At 47.5% G+C, this 20,688-nt stretch overlaps 2 protein-coding genes across 3 annotated transcripts in view; one reads left to right on the top strand and one right to left on the bottom strand.

The window, feature by feature from the left end:
- Positions 1-20,688, top strand: part of LOC126278462 (CD151 antigen-like) — a 1,693,623-nt gene that overhangs the window by 961,043 nt on the left and 711,892 nt on the right. The window lies entirely within an intron of this gene.
- LOC126278932 (uncharacterized protein C2orf16-like) lies at positions 1,027-18,903 on the bottom strand. Its single transcript, XM_049979210.1, has 2 exons — positions 18,830-18,903; positions 1,027-3,115 (listed from the first exon to the last, which is right to left on the bottom strand). The coding sequence occupies exons 1-2, from the start codon at positions 18,901-18,903 to the stop codon at positions 1,027-1,029; spliced, it is 2,163 nt and encodes a 720-aa protein (XP_049835167.1).

The following is a 20,688-nucleotide window of genomic DNA, read 5'->3' as shown; positions in this document are numbered from 1 at the left end:
GGTGGTCTAGCGGTTCTAGGCGCTCAGTCCGGAACCGCGCGACTGCTACGGTCGCAGGTTCGAATCCTGCCTCGGGCATGGATGTGTGTGAAGTCCTTAGGTTAGTTAGGTTTAATTAGTTGTAGGTTCTAGGGGACTGATGATCACAGATGTTAGTTAAGTCCCATAGTGCTCAGAGCCATTTTGTCTAATAATTACTTTTGTTGCAGACTGTGAAGACCAGAGGATTGTTGAACTTTTTCTACTATTTCAGAGTGGTGGATATTCTCCTCGTCCTTCACATCTTCCATTACCGGGAATGTACTGCAATGGAAACTATCTTGAAGCCGCCATAAATGTGCCCGAACCGCTTCTATCTTTAAAATTTGACAATATTTGCCATGCAATTCTTTGGACTTTACCAAGTCTAACCTGACTCTCGTGTCGCCGAAACACATGTTGCATTCACCCTTTGCGATATCTATTATAGTTTCCGTCTCTCGCAAAATATCTAATCCGAGGAGACAGTTCACGGCTAAATTCTTTACAATAAGGAAGGTGCACTCTTTGGCTCCCATTCCAAAATCAATACAAATCCGTGTCTGTTCCCGAATTAGGTGGGCTCTCTGACTAATGGCTCCTGTAACTCGACAATTAGTGACTGGAGAAACCGGAATCTTTCTAATCTTCTTTAAGTGAAGAAAGAACGATTCATTCAGCACAGAAACAGATGCTCCAGTATCTAAAATCACCGTAGTTTGAATACCATAAATATCACAAACTATAGCTGCTTGTACAACTTCCCGTTCAATCAAATTACACTTCTTCCGAAAATCTTGACATAATTCCTCTCGTATATCGACTCCGTCATTATATCTTAACATCTGCGTAGTTGAACCACGTTGCTGAGCAACATCAACAGAATTATTCCTACACACGGCATCTTTTGCGTCGTTCGACCCGATCGCTGCTGATTCTATGCGACATACATTCTCATTGTTACTACAGCTGGTTGTCTGCAAGCTTGGTTGCTCGTTATAACTAACATCATTCATGCAAGTGCATGCCGTGGCCGCGTCGGTCCGGGCTGCCGTGGCCGCGTCGGTCCGGGCTGTCGTGGCCGCGTCGGTCCGGGCTCTCGTGGCCGCGTCGGTCCGGGCTGCCGTCGCCGCGTCGGTCCGGGCTGCCGTGGCCGCGTCGGTCCAGGCTGCCGTGGCCGCGTCGGCCCGGGCTGTCGTGGCTGCGTCGGTCCGGGCTGTCGTGGCCGCGCCGGTCCGGGCTGTCGTGGCCGCGTCGGTCCGTGCTGTCGTGGCCGCGTCGGTCCGTGCTGTCGTGGCCGCGTCGGTCCGGGCTGTCGTGGCCGCGTCGGTCCGGGCTGCCGTGGCCGCGTCGGTCCGGGCTGTCGTGGCCGCGTCGGTCCGTGCTGTCGTAGCCGCGTCGGTCCGTGCTGTCGTGGCCGCGTCGGTCCGGGCTGTCGTGGCCGCGTCGGTCCGGGCTGCCGTGGCCGCGTCGGTCCGGGCTGCCGTGGCAGCGTCGGTCCGGGCTGTCGTGGCAGCGTCGGTCCGGGCTGCCGTGGCCGCGTCGGTCCGGGCTGCCGTGGCAGCGTCGGACCGGGCTGTCGTGGCAGCGTCGGTCCGGGCTGCCGTGGCTGCGTCGGTCCGGGCTGCCGTGGCCGCGTCGGTCCGGGCTGCCGTGGCAGCGTCGGTCCGGGCTGTCGTGGCAGCGTCGGTCCGGGCTGCCGTGGCCGCGTCGGTCCGGGCTGCCGTGGGCGCGTCGGTCCGGGCTGCCGTGGCCGCGTCGGTCCGGGCTGCCGTGGCCGCGTCGGTCCGGGCTGCCGTGGCCGCGTCGGTCCGGGCTGCCGTGGCCGCGTCGGTCCGGGCTGCCGTGGACGCGTCGGTCCGGGCTGCCGTGGCCGCGTCGGTCCGGGCTGCCGTGGCCGCGTCGGTCCGGGCTGCCGTGGCCGCGTCGGTCCGGGCTGCCGTGGCCGCGTCGGTCCGGGCTGCCGTGGCCGCGTCGGTCCGGGCTGCCGTGGCCGCGTCGGTCCGGGCTGCCGTGGCCGCGTCGGTCCGGGCTGCCGTGGCCGCGTCGGTCCGGGCTGCCGTGGCCGCGTCGGTCCGGGCTGCCGTGGCCGCGTCGGTCCGGGCTGCCGTGGCCGCGTCGGTCCGGGCTGCCGTGGCCGCGTCGGTCCGGGCTGCCGTGGCCGCGTCGGTCCGGGCTGCCGTGGCCGCGTCGGTCCGGGCTGCCGTGGCCGCGTCGGTCCGGGCTGCCGTGGCCGCGTCGGTCCGGGCTGCCGTGGCCGCGTCGGTCCGGGCTGCCGTGGCCGCGTCGGTCCGGGCTGCCGTGGCCGCGTCGGTCCGGGCTGCCGTGGCCGCGTCGGTCCGGGCTGCCGTGGCCGCGTCGGTCCGGGCTGCCGTGGCCGCGTCGGTCCGGGCTGCCGTGGCCGCGTCGGTCCGGGCTGCCGTGGCCGCGTCGGTCCGGGCTGCCGTGGCCGCGTCGGTCCGGGCTGCCGTGGGCGCGTCGGTCCGGGCTGCCGTGGCCGCGTAGGTCCGGGCTGCCGTGGCCGCGTCGGTCCGGGCTGCCGTGGCCGCGTCGGTCCGGGCTGCCGTGGCCGCGTCGGTCCGGGCTGTCGTGGCCGCGTCGGTCCGGGCTGCCGTGGCCGCGTCGGTCCGGGCTGCCGTGGCCGCGTCGGTCCGTGCTGTCGTGGCCGCGTCGGTCCGGGCTGCCGTGGCCGCGTCGGTCCGGGCTGCCGTGGCCGCGTAGGTCCGGGCTGCCGTGGCCGCGTCGGTCCGGGCTGCCGTGGCCGCGTCGGTCCGGGCTGCCGTGGCCGCGTCGGTCCGTGCTGTCGTGGCCGCGTCGGTCCGGGCTGCCGTGGCCGCGTCGGTCCGGGCTGCCGTGGCCGCGTAGGTCCGGGCTGCCGTGGCCGCGTCGGCCGCGTAGGTCCGGGCTGCCGTGGCCGCGTCGGTCCGGGCTGTCGTGGCCGCGTCGGTCCGGGCTGTCGTGGCCGCGTCGGTCCGTGCTGTCGTGGCCGCGTCGGTCCGGGCTGCCGTGGCCGCGTCGGTCCGGCCTGCCGTGGCCGCGTCGGTCCGGGCTGCCGTGGCCGCGTCGGTCCGGGCTGCCGTGGCCGCGTAGGTCCGGGCTGCCGTGGCCGCGTGGCAGATTTTTCTTGTAGTTTGTGTAATTAGTGTAGCTATTGTTCATTGCTAGCGCGTAATTGTACAGAGAATTTCCTTTGTAGTTGGAGTTTTTCATTGTTGTACAGTAAAAAGGTTGTGGCATGCATGTAAATTTGCACCAAGTATTTCGCAGCTGCACTAGCAATTTTCAGTGCTGTGTTAATGTGTTTTTTTTTTTATTTTGCTCTTCAAATTGTGCTTTTATGTGTTATCGTGTGAAATATTGCGACAATAATGGCGTGTAAAAAACGTAATACTAGGCACCAAAGTAAACTGAGAAATGACAGTGAAGACGAAAGCAGTGTGTTAGCGCCACCGAGTAATGAATTAACTAATGTTCAAAGTAGTAATTTGGTAATTGTGCATAAGGAAATGGAACGGGCTACAAATAATGGTGTAGAAAGTGAAACAATTAGTGAACAGGGAAGCATTATAGATCGATCGGTCGGCAACAGCTCGCCTCAGGAATCCGAAATGACAGGACACAATCTTGCAAATACTGTAGATTCAGGTTTTGCATCCTCACCGTTTTCTCAAATAAGACACATTTTTTGCTTTTCAAAATGCGAATATTGCCGGTTCAAATGCACTGCCGAATAACACTGTGAACATGTTTCGGATACCGGGGCATTGTTATAACAGTCAATGAAACAAATGGAACAAAGGCTACAATAGTTAGGCACAACACTTAAACAAAATCAGAAACAAATGGGACAAAATCTTCAAAAGTTAGACGCAATGGAACAAAATTAAAAACAGTCACAGCACAGCCAGTGATTTTCATACAGAGCGCCAGGTGACGTTACCAACATATAATCAGCCTACTTACAAACTGAACGATATGAAATTTTGAAGATAGGTCGTCTAACACAGGGACTCCATCTTCTTTTCTTTTCAGAAAGATAAGTTCTAAAGACGTGCATTTCAAATTTCATGGCGTAAACAACCAAAGTCGTTATTGCTAACTGTGCAAATGGAAAATTATTATGCTGGTCATGTTTGCTCCTAAACACAAGAAAAACTGTATGTTCTGCTCAGGGTTTCAACGGTGTGTTAAATCTGCCTAGACTTTTAGCATGGCACGCTCTTCTAAACACCATCTCAGTAGTTTTATATCATATAAAGAACTGTTTTAGACATATCACATATATTTTAGACATATCACAAACTTATGAAAATCCTGCATAACAGTGAAGTCAAAGCTAACACACACATCGTGAAAACTCTAGCAGACGTCACAGTTTTTCTATATAGGCAGGAGCTACCTTTCAGAAGTCATGTTGAGACAGAAAATTCCCCGAATCCCGGAAATTTCAGAGCCACTTCTAAACTTGTGCTAAACAGGGACGCACATTTATGTCCATGGATTTTCAAAAACTGTACAGATGAACTAATTGAATGTATACATAAGGAGATTTGTGGAATATATACATCAAATTTCAGATAGAACCTCACTTTATGCCTGCTTTGTCGATGAAGGAACAAGCGTTTCAGCCAAGTCGCAATGCTCCACTTCTGTGAGACTTATAACCTCCCCCTCACTTATCGACCTTAATGACAGTAAAAATTAAACCGCATGTACCTAATGGAAACTTGGGAAAACAATCGTCACCGAAGTTAATCTGTCGGTAAAGAGGGAGGAAAAGGGTTACATCTAAATGAAAGGAAAGGGGTAAAGTTAATAAAGAAAGTAAATGTGCGGTCGTTACATTAACAATTAATTGGCGTTAATTAGATATTTGAGATTTGGGGAAAATTACGGTAGCCAGTCCTATGGACAACTACTTTAATAACTGAAAAAGAAAGGTTATTGCACATGAAATTAGCACTAAAAGCGTGGCAACTGAAGATTGACACGTGTTGTATTTAAACTGAATGTTTGTCAGAACTAATAATTCCGCTACACTCTGACATAATTTAGCAAAAGAATAAATAAAACCGGAAAATTGAAAGTTAATTTAGTGACTGAAATTAATAGTGAGCTTTCTTTCTGAAGCACATCGAAATTCAGTAAAATTCGGTTAGTCGTGGGCTACCTCAACAATCATTTCAAAAGCTACTTGAATCTACGCAATTTAGAAATAAGAGATTTAACTTTGAACTTGAATTAAATGATTCTTAACAATTGACAATAGTAAAATTTAGTACGTACCAAGCTGAGCTGCAGTCACAGGTAAGGTAAAATACTGTGACAAAACTCGCACTCTTAATCTGTGCTTGTGTAATCAAAATATTGTAGCCAGCTATGAATACCTTAACTGAACTTTGAAATTAAAGCAGTGAAATCGAATGATATTACTTTAATTCTGGCGTTTGAATTTCAACGACACTCGGGTTCATTCCGGAAAAGGAAGGGACCCTGCTTGGTAATGCAATTGGGACAATGAGCAACAAACGTACATGCTACGTTGCTGTAATTTTGTGATGCAACATTTTGAAAAGCTGAGGTCTGCCATACGGTTCTAAAACTTTACGTGCTACCAGTCTTCCTTGTTTGGTGATTGAAGGTTTGAAGTCGTCGGTCAAGGAGGTGGCGACAATCACTCATTGTCGGCCGTATCTGTTGCAGAAGTTGGATGTTGGCGCGCCTTCTTTTCGACACGGTCTCCATTCGAAACGGGCTCTTGATGTGTGCCAGCAAACACTCCCGTCGGCGACACCATGTCAGAAACTATCATAGCAAGCCGAGCGCAATAACATGCTGCCAAACCCCGAAAGCGCGCCTACTCGCGGGAGCGTCACACAACACACCTGCTCCACCGCCCCACTCCAGCCAGACTCCCTGTGCCCACGCTCCATGCGGCAGAGTTCACATTACCAAAGATCCTAAACACTTTGGTTCTCCACACGACCTATCGATGTATTCGTTCGATAGCATAGTTTCCCTAGGCAAGACCCAGCGTAAAAATAAAAATAATATTTACAAAACAAACCAATTATACATCGACGTATATATATATATATATATATATATATATATATATATATATATATATATATACTCCTGGAAATTGAAATAAGAACACCGTGAATTCATTGTCCCAGGAAGGGGAAACTTTATTGACACATTCCTGGGGTCAGATACATCACATGATCACACTGACAGAACCACAGGCACATAGACACAGGCAACAGAGCATGCACAATGTCGCCACTAGTACAGTGTATATCCACCTTTCCGCAGCAATGCAGGCTGCTATTCTCTCATGGAGACGATCGTAGAGATGCTGGATGTAGTCCTGTGGAACGGCTTGCCATGCCATTTCCACCTGACGCCTCAGTTGGACCAGCGTTCGTGCTGGACGTGCAGACCGTGTGAGACGACGCTTCATCCAGTCCCAAACATGCTCAATGGGGGACAGATCCGGAGATCTTACTGGCCAGGGTAGTCGACTTACACCTTCTAGAGCACGTTGGGTGTCACGGGATACATGCGGACGTGCAGTGTCCTGTTGGAACAGCAAGTTCCCTTCCCGGTCTAGGAATGGTAGAACGATGGGTTCGATGACGGTTTGGATGTACCGTGCACTATTCAGTGTCTCTCGATGATCACCAGAGGTGTACGGCCAGTGTAGGAGATCGCTCCCCACACCATGATGCCGGGTGTTGGACCTGTGTGCCTCGGTCGTATGCAGTCCTGAGTGTGGCGCTCACCTGCACGGCGCCAAACACGCATACGACCATCATTGGCACCAAGGCAGAAGCGACTCTCATCGCTGAAGACGACTCGTCTCCATTCGTCCCTCCATTCACGCCTGTCGCGACACCACTGGAGGCGGGCTGCACGATGTTGGAGCGTGAGCGGAAGACGGCCTAACGGTGTGCGGGTCCGTAGCCCAGCTTCATGGAGACGGTTGCGAATGGTCCTCGCCGATACCCCAGGAGCAACAGTGTCCCTAATTTGCTGGGAAGTGGCGGTGCGGTCCCCTACGGCACTGCGTAGGATCCTACGGTCTTGGCGTGCATCCGTGCGTCGCTGCAGTCCGGTTCCAGGTCGACGGGCACGTGCACCTTCCGCCGACCACTGGCGACAACATCGATGTACTGTGGAGACCTCACGCCCCACGTGTTGAGCAATTCGGCGGTACGTCCACCTGGCCTCCCGCATGCCCACTATACGCCCTCGCTCAAAGTCCGTCAACTGCACATACGGTTCACGTCCACGCTGTCGCGGCATGCTACCAGTGTTAAAGACTGCGATGGAGCTCCGTATGCCACAGCAAACTGGTTGACACTGACGGCGGCGGTGCACAAATGCTGCGCAGCTAGCGCCATTCGACGTCCAACACCGCGGTTCCTGGTGTGTCCGCTGTGCCGTGCGTGTGATCATTGCTTGTACAGCCCTCTCGCAGTGTCCGGAGCAAGTATGGTGGGTCTGACATACCGGTGTCAATGTGTTCTTTTTTCCATTTCCAGGAGTGTATATATATATATAGGAAAACAATTACAATATATAAACACTCAGAAATTCATATCTTCAGATAACAAAATAAGGAAAAAAATTTATAGCACAATAGATGGAAATAGGAGGATATCATTTCCGGCGTTTAGTGGACTTAAACGGCAACGTTCATGATCATTTTCTTCGTCTCTAGATGCTAGCCAAGCTAGAACTGCTGCTGTTGTCTTATTCATTGTACTAACTGGAGTGTTTCGGAATGACGATATGAAAAACAAACTGGCGGGCCAAAAGTATGATCGCGCTTCCGTTCTGGTAGGAGAATTTAATAACCTGCAAACTATGGTGTGTGATATTGCCCCTCAAACGCTTTTTACTCACTGTTTTCCACATCGCTTGAATTTCATTTTGCAGCAGAGCTGTTCTTGCACACTATCACTAAGAATTTTTGTCGTCGACGCTTCAGGGTATTCTTGCTTTCTTCCACCGACCTTCCAAATGCACAGCAATTCTCGTCAGTATTGTTGGTAAATGCTTTTCCTTCGAACGTTAAAACGAGATGGAACTGTAACGCCAGGATAATATCTGCCATTCACGAAAACCGTCCGAGGCTAAATGAGATTTTACAGGAAGTACCGGTAATTTATAGGCCAAACTCTAAGTGCAACGAGTAATGAGAAGTGTGTGGTTTCAAAAATAGCCCCCTTGGAAATTGATTTCGTTTTTCTTCTCTATGTTTTTCAAAGAATATTTTTAAACTGAACTGCTTTCCAACAATCCTCAGAAAAAACAGTGACATATAGTTTTGCAAATATGCTGTCTCAGAATGCATAGCTTGCATAAATAAGTTGAGAAATGAAGATAAATAGATCTACTTTTTAAATTATACGAAACGCTCGATTAATTCGTAATCTGAAGCTTCCATGAATAAAGCTGAAATGGCAATCCATAGATGTCAAATACAAACATGTGTACTTCAGGGTACTCGATCGTGTTTTAACATAGCTGGAAAAAGGTTTTTACATTGTGATAAACTGCCCTTTCTTAAATTTGGTGGTGCTATTCAGTTCGCCTAGCGTTTCCCTGCAGACGGTTTGTATTGATTATGGTGCGCTTGAGTCTCTTTCGGTAAAAAGTAGAACTGGAGACTGTAATTTCTTCTCAGCATCAAGAAACATTTCACTCTGTCAGTTTGGAAGACAATATCAAAAGAATGATAGAGAATGAAACGAACAAAATTCTTTCGGAAGCTTTCAATTTTGTTTAGTTTCCACTATCACTGCGACAAGTGTTCCAGTTAAAATGAGTTTTTCTTGCCGTAACTGCATAAAAACGTATTTGAGAAACAATATGACCCAAGATCGCTTATCAGCTCTTGCCTGTGCCTCAGCTGGAAAACTGTTACTGCGAATACTGTGAAAGCCGAGACACGTGGCACGGTAACGTCATCGAAAGATCGGGAAGAAGAAAGCTTGAAGAGTCACAAGAAGAAAGATCATCGAGTTAACTTGTTTTACAAATAAAAACGTCCAAATGCCAGTCTACACATTCGTTTGTGAATAAAAGTGAGTGTCATTATTATTATTATTATTATTATTATTATTATTATTATTATTATTTCTTTCCTTTCTCAGACGTTATGTCTGGTTAAAAATGGAAATTGACGCGGACCTTTATCAAGATGGCTCTGAGCACTATGCGACTCAACTTCTGAAGTCATCAGTCGCCTAGAACTTAGAACTAATTAAACCTAACTACCCTAAGGACATCACACACATCCATGCCCGAGGCAGGATTCGGCCTTGCGACCGTAGCGGTCTCGCGGCTCCAGACTGTAGCGCCAAGAAACGCACGGCCACTCCGGCTGGCGGACCTTGATCAAGCGTGACTTTCTTTTAACTGTATGGTATATGTCACACTGCATTTAGGAACTTTCGGGTACTTGAACATGTATCAATAATTACAGATTTCTGTAGTTGTATATATACGTTTGGATGTAGCAGTATTGCGTTGATGTACTGGTGGATATTGTGTGGGTGTAGTTGAAACTATAACTGTTATAATGTCAACTTTATCCTGATGCCACATGTCCTTGACTTCCTCAGCCAGTTGGGTGTATTTTTCAATTTTTTCTCCTGTTTTCTTCTGTGTATTTGTTGTAATGGGTATGGATATTTCGATTAGTTGTGTTAATTTCTTCTTTTTATTGGTGAGTATGATGTCAGGTTTGTTATGTGGTGTTGTTTTATCTGTTATAATGGTTCTGTTCCAGTATAATTTGTATTCATCATTCTCCAGTACATTTTGTGGTGCATCCTTGTATGTGGGAACGTGTTGTTTTATTAGTTTATGTTGTATGGCAAGTTTTTGATGTATTACTTTTGCTACATTGTCATGTCTTCTGGGGTATTCTGTATTTGCTAGTATTGTACATCCGCTTCTGATGGGATCTACTGATTCTATTTGTTGTTTGCAGAGTCTGCATTTATCTGCTGTGGTATTGGGATCTTTAATAATATGCTTGCTGTAATATCTGGTGTTTATTATTTGATCCTGTATTGCAATAATGAATCCTTCCGTCTCACTGTATATATTGCCTTTTCTTAGCCATGTTTTGGATGCGTCTTGATCGATGTGTGACTGCGTTAGATGATACAGGTGCTTGCCATGTAGTGTTTTCTTTTTCCAGTTTACTTTCTTCGTATCTGTTGATATGTGATCTAAAGGGTTGTAGAACTGGTTATGAAATTGCAGTGGTGTAGCCGATGTATTTATATGAGTGGTTGCGTTGTATATTTTGCTAGTTTCTGCTCGTTCAATAAATAATTTTCTTAAATTGTTTACCTGTCCATAATGTAGGTTTTTATGTCGATAAATCCCCTTCCTCCTTCCTTTCTACTGAATCTGAATGTTTCTGTTGCTGAATGTATGTGATGTGTTCTATATTTGTGGCATTGTGATCGTGTAAGTGTATTGAGTGCTTCTACTTCTGTATTACTCCATTTCACTACTCCAAATGAATAGGTCAGTATTGGTATAGCATAAGTATTTACAGCTTTTGTCGCGTTTCTTGCTGTCAATTCTGTTTTCAGTATTTTTGTTAGTCTTTGTCTATATTTTTCTTTTAGTTCTTCTTTAATATTTGTATTATCTATTCCTATTTTTTGTCTGTATCCTAGATATTTATAGGCATCTGTTTTTTCTATCACTTCTATGCAGTCGCTGTGGTTATCCAATAAACAATCTTCTTCTTTAGTGTGTTTTCCCTTGATTATGCTATTTTTCTGACATTTGTCTGTTCCAAAAGCCATATTTATATCATTGCTGAATACTTCTGTTATCGTTAGTAATTGGTTGAGTTGTTGATTTGTTGCTGCCAGTAGTTTTAGATCATCCATGTATAGCAAATGTGTGATTTTGTGTGGGTATGTTCCAGTAATATTGTATCCATAATTTGTATTATTTAGCATGTTGGATAGTGGGTTCAGAGCAAGGCAGAACCAGAAACGATTTAATGAGTCTCCTTGGTATATTCCATGCCTAATCTGTATTGGCTGTGATATGATATTATTTGAATTTGTTTGGATATTATGTGTGGTTTTCCTATTTTTCATTACTATGTTTAGGAACTGTATCAATTTAGGATGTACTTGGTATATTTCCAATATCTGTAGTAACCATGAGTGGGGTACACTATCAAAAGCTTTTTGGTAATCAATGTATGCGTAGTGTAGTGACCTTTGCGTAGTTTTATTTTGATATGTCACTTCTGCATCGACTATCAGTTGCTCTTTACATCCTCGTGCTCCTTTGCAGCAGCCTTTTTGTTCTTCATTTATAATTTTGTTCTGTGTTGTACATGTCATTAATTTCTGTGTAATGACTGAAGTTAATATTTTGTATATTGTTGGTAGGCATGTTATGGGGCGATATTTAGCTGGGTTTGCTATGTCTGCTTGATCTTTAGGTTTCAGATAAGTTATTCCATGTGTAAGTGTATCAGATAATGTGTATGGGTCTGCAATGCAACTGTTAAATAATTTAGTTAGATGTGGATGTGTTGAGGTGAACTTCTTGAGCCAGAAATTTACTATTTTATCTTTTCCAGGGGCTTTCCAATTGTACGTAGAATTAATCACTCAGGTGACTTAATGTTGCATAAATTATCACTTCAGGCATTTGTGGTATCATCTTGTATGCGTCTGTTCCCGCTTGTATCCATCGTACATGCCTGTTATGTTGTACCATGTTTGACCATATGTTGCTCCAGAAGTGTTCCATGTCTGTTATGTTTGGTGGATTGTCTATTTTAATGTGTGTGTTATCTATTGACTGGTAAAATTTCTTTTGGTTTGTGTTGAATGTTGGTTTTGTTTCCTTCTATCTTCACTTTTTTTGTATCTTCTAAGTTGTTTGGCCAATGATTGTAATTTCTGCTTCTTTTCATCTAATTGCTCTATCGCTTCTTGTTGTGAGATTTCACCTAACCTTTTTCGTTTTTTGTCTGATATTTCATTTCGTATAGATTGTGTTAGCTGTCCGATGTCTTTTCTCAGTTTATCTATTCTGATCTGTAGCCTGTGTTGCCATGCTGGTTTTGTGGGTTTCTTCTGTGTGTTGGTTGGTTCTTATCGCTGCCTACTGTGTATATTTAGTGTAGTGAGTGCTCCTATATAAACCAGTAGTAGTAACTCTTCCATAGTTGTATTTTCATTTATTTTGTTGTGTATGATTGTGTTGATCGTTGTTATTGTTGTTTCGACTTGTGGGTTATTTGGGGGTCTATGCAAGAATGGTTTAATGTCTGTATTTGTGTCTTTGTATTCTATATATGTCAGCTGAAATTTTTCTTCTATATCTATCATTTGTGTCAGCTCATGTTCTATTTGTGCTTGTTCTGGTGGCTGTCTTAAAATTTCGTTTTCCTCTGATTGTTTTACTGATGCGTGTTGTTGTTTGTTTGTTTTCTCTGGGATGTTTGGGTCCATTTCTATATTTTCTTCTTCTTCTGATTGCAAATTACAATCCTGGAAATTGAAATAAGAACACCGTGAATTCATTGTCCCAGGAAGGGGAAACTTTATTGACACATTCCTGGGGTCAGATACATCACATGATCACAGTGACAGAACCACAGGCACATAGACACAGTCAACAGAGCATGCACAATGTCGGCACTAGTACAGTGTATATCCCCATTTCGCAGCAATGCAGGCTGCTGTTCTCCCATGGAGACGATCGTAGAGATGCTGGATGTAGTCCTGTGGAACGGCTTGCCATGCCATTTCCACCTGGCGCCTCAGTTGGACCAGCGTTCGTGCTGGACGTGCAGACCGCGTGAGACGACGCTTCATCCAGTCCCAAACATGCTCAATGGGGGACAGATCCGGAGATCTTGCTGGCCAGGGTAGTTGACTTACACCTTCTAGAGTACGTTGGGTGGATCGGGATACATGCGGACGTGCATTGTCCTGTTGGAACAGTAAGTTCCCTTGCCGGTCTATGAATGGTAGAACGATGGGTTCGATGACGGTTTGGATGTACCGTGCACTATTCAGTGTCCCCTCGACGATCAACAGAGGTGTACGGCCAGTGTAGGAGATCGCTCCCCACACTATGATGCCGGGTGTTGGCCCTGTGTGCCTCGGTCGTATGCAGTCCTGATTGTGGCGCTCACCTGCACGGCGCCAAACACGCATACGACTATCATTGGCACCAAGGCAGAAACGACTCTCATCGCTGAAGACGACACGTCTCCATTCGTCCCTGCATTCACGCCTGTCGCGACACCACTGGAGGCGGGCTGCACGATGTTGGGGCGTGAGCGGAAGTCGGCCAAACGGTGTGCGGGACCGTAGCACAGCTTCATGGAGACGGTTGCGAATGGTCCTCGCCGATACCCCATGGAGCAACAGTGTCCCTAATTTGCTGGGAAGTAGCGGTGCGGTCCCCTACGGCACTGCGTAGGATCCTACGGTCTTGGCGTGCATCCGTGCGTCGCTGCGGTCCGGTCCCAGGTCGACGGTCACGTGCACCTTCCGCCGACCACTGGTGACAACATCGATGTACTGTGGAGACCTCACGCCCCACGTGTTGAGCAATTCGGCGGTACGACCACCCGGCCTCCCGCATGCCCACTATACGCCCTCGCTCAAAGTCCGTCAACTGCACATACGGTTCACGTCCACGCTGTCGCGGCATGCTACCAGTGTTAAAGACTGCGATGGAGCTCCGTATGCCACGGCAAACTGGCTGACACTGACGGCGGCAGTGCACAAATGCTGCGCAGCTAGCGCCATTCGACGGCCAACACCGCGGTTCCTGGTGTGCCCGCTGTGCCGTGCGTGTGATCATTGCTTGTACAGCCCTCTCGCAGTGTCCGGAGCAAGTATGGTGGGTCTGACACACCGGTGTCAATGTGTTCTTTTTTCCATTTCCAGGAGTGTATTTTGTTCCAGTATTTGTTGTACTTGTTGTTTGTTGTTTTCGAATTCTGACTGGGGTGTCCTGTTATTTTCTTATTATTACACGGATCTGATCGGCTAGTCGTTGTTCTGTTAAAAATTTAAATTCTGGGTATCTGGTAATAAATGTTGTGTATACTTGCGATCTGTATCCAGTTGTGTTTGTTCCTAAGTCTGTTGCTTGGTAATAACAGAACATGAGGTGTCGATTAACTTCATCTGACCATCTCATCCTCTGTCTTTGTTTTCCTTGTAGGGTGGTTGCAGGAAGCATATCCTGCAAAACACCTCTATTTGGATTTAAATCATTTTTCGTGTGGCTAGCAGTGTCGTTACCATTGTGGATTGGCATAGGGTTCAAGCGTCGTCCCCGACCATGACAGCACTTGTCAGAGGCTTCATTCGTACTGCCCTGAACCAACTAATCACACTAAAAGGGGGGTTAGCCCTTTTAGTAGCTTGTTCTTTTCATCGTATTTTACGACTGGATGAACATATCGGACGCCTATTCTTTTCCCGGCCCTCGCGGTGTTTATTATTATTATTATTATTATTATTATTATTATTATCATTACCACCAGTAGTATCAGTAGTCGTTGTCATCGTCTTAGTAGTTGTAACAGCAGCAGTAGTAGATTACGTACATTGAAAGAGAAGGAAAGGGGATTTTCCGGTACGTTTTCTGACCTCGCCAGAATTCGGGCAAATGATCCGCCTCCGCCAAAGAGTCGTCAGATATATATGGCATGGATGTGTGTGATGTCCTTAGGTTAGTTAGGTTTAAGTAGCTCTAAGTTCTAGGGGAATGATGACCTCAGACGTTAAGCCCCATAGTGTTCAGAGCCATTTGAACCATTTTTTATGCCTACTACGACAGTAAGGACTATAGATATGCGGCTCACAGATTTCGTGGCGCCTCTTGCGCCGACTACCATGTTCTCTGTAGAGCAACCACCCGGGTTTCAGTCGTATGGGGCGCATTAGACCTGGAATGTCATTAACTGGAGTAGAATTGTCTTCAGTGATGAGCCCCGCTGCGAAATGACATTGATGATCAGCGACGACGTGTCTGGAACCTTCCCGTACAGCACTGGGATACCAGTTGACTCCTTTGGCTGTAATTCGCAGCACCCTTACAGCGCAGAGGTCATTTAACGATATCCTACGCCCCGTTTTGTTGCCCTTCATAGCAAGCCATCCAGAGCTTATATTTCAACAACATAATACCCAACTGCACAGTTCGAGAGTTTCTATTGTTTGTCTTAAAGCTTGGCAAACCCTACGTTGGCCAGGAACGTCTCCGGATCTCTCCCCAACTGAGAACCTCTGGAGCATTATGGGGAGGGCTCTCCAACCACTTCAGAATTCTGGCAATATAACGAGCCAATTGAACAGAATTTGGCACAATACCCTTCAGGAGGTTATACAACAGGTTATACAACAAGCGAACAACTGCTTTCACAACGGTCAGAGGTGGACCAACGCGCTATTGACTTGCTCAGTTTGTGAAACCTTTTCTGTTGAATAAATGATACATTTTTTTTCTGGAACTGTAATCATTTCATATATACACTCCTGGAAATTGAAATAAGAACACCGTGAATTCATTGTCCCAGGAAGGGGAAACTTTATTGACACATTCCTGGGGTCAGTTACATCACATGATCACACTGACACAGGCACATAGACACAGGCAACAGAGCATGCACAATGTCGGCACTAGTACAGTGTATATCCACCTTTCGCAGCAATGCAGGCTGCTATTCTCCCATGGAGACGATCGTACAGATGCTGGATGTAGTCCTGTGGAACGGCTTGCCATGCCATTTCCACCTGGCGCCTCAGTTGGACCAGCGTTCGTGCTGGACGTGCAGACCGCGTGAGACGACGCTTCATCCAGTCCCAAACATGCTCAATGGGGAACAGATCCGGAGATCTTGCTGGCCAGGGTAGTTGACTTACACCTTGTAGAGCACGTTGGGTGTCACGGGATACATGCGGACGTGCATTGTCCTGTTGGAACAGCAAGTTCCCTTGCCGGTCTATGAATGGTAGAACGATGGGTTCGATGACGGTTTGGATGTACCGTGCACTATTCAGTGTCCCCTCGACGATCACCAGAGGTGTACGGCCAGTGTAGGAGATCGCTCCCCACACCATGATGCCGGGTGTTGGCCCTGTGTGCCTCGGTCGTATGCAGTCCTGATTGTGGCGCTCACCTGCACGGCGCCAAACACGCATACGACCATCATTGGCACCAAGGCAGAAGCGACTCTCATCGCTGAAGACGACACGTCTCCATTCGTCCCTCCATTCACGCCTGTCGCGACACCACTGGAGGGGGCTGCACGATGTTGGGGCGTGAGCGGAACACGGACTAACGGTGTGCGGGACTGTAGCCCAGCTTCATGGAGACGGTTGCGAATGGTCCTCGCCGATACCCCAGGAGCAACAGTGTCCCCAATTTGCTGGGAAGTGGCGGTGCGGTCCCCTACGGGACTGCGTAGGATCCTACGGTCTTGGCGTGCATCCGTGCGTCGCTGCAGTCCGGTCCCAGGTCGACGGGCACGTGCACCTTCCGCCGACCACTGGCGACAACATCGATGTACTGTGGAGACCTCACGCCCCACGTGTTGAGCAATTCGGCGGTACGTAAACCCGGCCTCCCGCATGCCCACTATACGCCCTCGCTCAAAGTCCGTCAACTGCACATACGGTTCACGTCCACGCTGTCGCGGCATGCTACCAGTGTTAAAGACTGCGATGGAGCTCCGTATGCCACGGCAAACTGGCTGACAATGACGGCGGCGGTGCACAAATGCTGCGCAGCTAGCGCCATTCGACGGCCAACACCGCGGTTCCTGGTGTGTCCGTTGTGCTGTGCGTGTGATCATTGCTTGTACAGCCCTCTCACAGTGTCCGGAGCAAGTATGGTGGGTCTGACACACCGGTGTCAATGTGTTCTTTTTCCATTTCCAGGAGTGTATTTCAATGTCTGTACATGTACGTCACATATACCATTTTCCGTCCCATTTGAATAATTCCTTCGTGCTACGTTTTTGTTATTATTATTACTTATCTTTGTGCGTATTTCTGATGTCGCAAATATAACTTCAGGTGTGCCGGAGGGCAGTGTCGTAGGACCGTTGCTATTCATAATATACATAAATGAACTTGTGGATGACATCGGAAGTTCACTGAGGCTTTTTGCGGATGATGCTGTGATATATCGAGAGGTTGTAACAATGGAAAATTGTACTGAAATGCAGGAGGATCTGCAGAGAATTGAAGTATGGTGCAGGGAATGGCAATTGAGTATCAATGTAGACAAGTGTAATGTGCTGCGAATACATAGAAAGATAGATCCCTGATCATTTAGCTACAATATAGCAGGTCAGCAACTGGAAGGAGTTAATGTCATATACTGTGTGGGAGTACGCATTAGGTGTGATCTAAAATGGAATGATCATATAAAGTTGATCGTCGGTAAAGCAGATGCCAGACTGAGATTCATTGGAAGAATCCTAAGGAAATGCAATCCGAAAACAAAGGAAGTAGGTTAGAGTACGCTTGTTCGCCCACTCCTTGAATACTGCTCAGCAGTGTGGGATCCGTACCAGATACGGCTGATAGAAGAGATGCAGAAGATCCAACGGAGAACAGCGCGCTTCGTTACAGGATCATTTAGTAATCGCGAAAGCGTTAAGGAGATGATAGATAAACTCCAGTGGAAGACTCTGAAGGAGAGACGTTCAGTAGCTCGGTACGGGCTTTTATTGAAGACTCGAGAACATACTTTCACCGAAGAGTTAAGCTTTATATTGCTCCCTCCTACGTATGTCTCGCGAAGAGACCATGAGGATAAAATCAGAGAGATTAGACCCCACACAGAGGCATACCGACAATCCTTCTTTCCACGAACAATACGAGACTGGAATAGAAGGGAGAACTGATAGACGTACTCAAGGTACCCTGCGCCACACACCGTCAGGTGGCTTGCGGAGTATGGATGGAGATGTAGATATAGATGTAGATAACCTTCGGTGACAAAGCTGAGAAGGGTCTTCCCCAAGAGCTATTTTCAGTGCAGAACCTATTGCGAGATGGCAGTTGCTAGGAACAAGGGCAGCCGTGTTCCTTCTCGTTGGCTTTCTCGTAGTTGGTAACTTGTAGCTATACTAGTTCAAAAGGAAGTCTACAGCAACATACCTTTCTGAAGGAAATAATGTTTCCTCACTGAGTGCAGCGGTACGGCTTAGAGGCATTACAGCCTCTCGCTAACCCCGGGATATCAGGGTTTAATTAAATTAGTGTGCATTTCGTGCTTTGAGCCCGCTTGACGATAGAAATTGCTACGTGAAAGACAAATGCAGCAAGCAGCAATTATATGAAAGCATACACGCGGCACCGAAGGTAGACAGTGCGCCGCTGCTAATTAGCAGTTAGCTCCTCTGCCGTTCGGCTTGTGGTTCCTGGATTACCTGACAATTACATTCACACAGTTGAGACAGCGAGAAGGTTGACTAAGGGTGAGCTGTTGAAAGTCTGCGATCATAGAGATTGCCTGTAACATGATCTGCGTCTAGGGTACTAGGGACAGCCTTCGCTGAGTTTTCAAACTGTTAGGCGAAAGATAGAATAATGCTTTCAACTTACATACATTCATGCGCTCCTCTACTTCCTAGGAATTAAACGTAGTTACTATTCGTTTATTTCCTCTTTTGGCCTCGCATATTCCGAACGGGTACACAGTCAAACAATAAAATTCACTGGCTCTACACTATTTCACTGACTTTCTCCAAGCAGATACGTACCTGTGCGACACAAATACTCGGCACGCGAACACTTGTCCTGTATCCCCTGTTACACAGACTTCGCCTCCCAGCATCTCACGACAATCAGCGTCTTCGACTCAACCCACACCATCGATTCCTAGACTGGTGAGGCATACAGCCACAGTCTTCTGGACGCTCAAAAGATTTCGTTTAGTAGGACTGCTATTCTGTAGACATTCTTCTTTCTCTTTCGGGGTAAAGTTCGACTTGTCCGCTAACCCCGTGTTGGAGATATGTTTCAAACTATAGGTGCCTCTAAGATCTTAATGTATGCAATTTGATTTACGTGTGCTGTTTGGCTGTCTCTGCGGCACTTCATCTTCAAATACGAATATGCTCCAGGATTAAACGTTAAGCTCGTTCTTCTTGACCGTATATTCGTGAGATTATCAGCATTATACACTGCTCTCTGAAACTTAAAGACGAGACAGACCTTTATTCACAAGGCGTTCGATACAGTTCCCCACAGTCGTCTAATGAACAAAGTAAGAGCATATCGACTATCAGACCAATTGTTTGATTGGTTTGAAGAGTTCCTAGATAACAGAACGCAGCATGTCATTCTCAATGGAGAGAAGTCTTCCGAAGTAAGACTAATTTCAGGTGTGCCGCAGGGGAGTGTCGCAGGGCCGTTGCTATTCACAATATACATAAATGACCTTGTGTATGACATCGGAAGTTCACTGAGAATTTTTGCGGATGATGCTGTGGTATATCGAGAGGTTGTAACAATGGAAAATTGTACTGAAATGCAGGAGGATCTGCAGCGAATTGACGCATGGTGCAGGGAATGGCAATTGAATCTCAGTGTAGACAAGTGTAATGTGCTGCGAATACATAGAAAGAAAGATCCCTTATCATTTAGCTACAATATAGCAGGTCAGCAACTGGACGCAGTTAATTCCATAAATTATCTGGGAGTACGCATTGGGAGTGATCTAAAATGGAATGATCATATAAAGTTGATCGTCGGTAAAGCAGACGCCAGACTGAGATTCTTTGGAAGCATCCTAAGGAAATACAATCCGAAAACAAAGGAAGTAAGTTACAGTACGCTTGTTCGCCCACTGCTTGAATACTACTCACCAATGTGGGATCCGTATCACATGGGGTTGATAGAAGAGATAGAGAAGATCCAACGGAGAGCAGCGAGCTTCGTTACAGGATCATTTAGTAATAGCGAAAGCGTTACCGAGGTGATGGGTAAACTCCAGTGGAAGATTGACGGAGAGACGCTCAGTAGCTCGGTACCGGCTTTTGTTGAAGTTTCGAGAATATACCTTCACCGAGGAGTCAAGCAGTATGTTGCTCGCTCCTACGTATATTTCGGGAAGAGACCATGAGGATGAAATCAGAGGTTAGATCCCACACAGACGCATACCGACAATCCTTCTTTCCATGAGCAATACGAGACTGGAATAGAAGGGTGAACCGATAGAGGTACTCAAGGCACCCACCGCCACACACCGTCAGGTGGCTTGCGGAATATGGATGTAGATGTAGACGTAGATTATGCGGGAGGATGATGCCAGAGGTCTCCCATTCATGCACAGAGGACGCTATGGAAGACAACGTACTGGTCGTTGCACAAAGAGCAGGAGCATAGGGAACTGGACCAACGAGAAGCGGGTTTGGATGCTCGGATGGGACCAGATTCAGGCTGAGTAGTGATTCTGGGCAAACCCTCATGTCGAAAGAGTTGGGAACAGGTAATCCAACCAGGAACATTGTCGACCATGATCGCTTTGGTGGCTCAAATGGCTCTGAGCACTATGGGACTTAACTTCTGAGGCGATCAGTCCCCTAGAACTTAGAACTACTTAAACCTAACTAACCTA

This window comes from Schistocerca gregaria, chromosome 6 (genome assembly GCF_023897955.1).
Source record: "Schistocerca gregaria isolate iqSchGreg1 chromosome 6, iqSchGreg1.2, whole genome shotgun sequence".
NCBI lineage: Eukaryota > Metazoa > Arthropoda > Insecta > Orthoptera > Acrididae > Schistocerca > Schistocerca gregaria.
The sequence above is the reverse complement of the archived record's forward strand: the minus strand, read 5'-3'. Positions and strand labels throughout refer to the sequence as shown.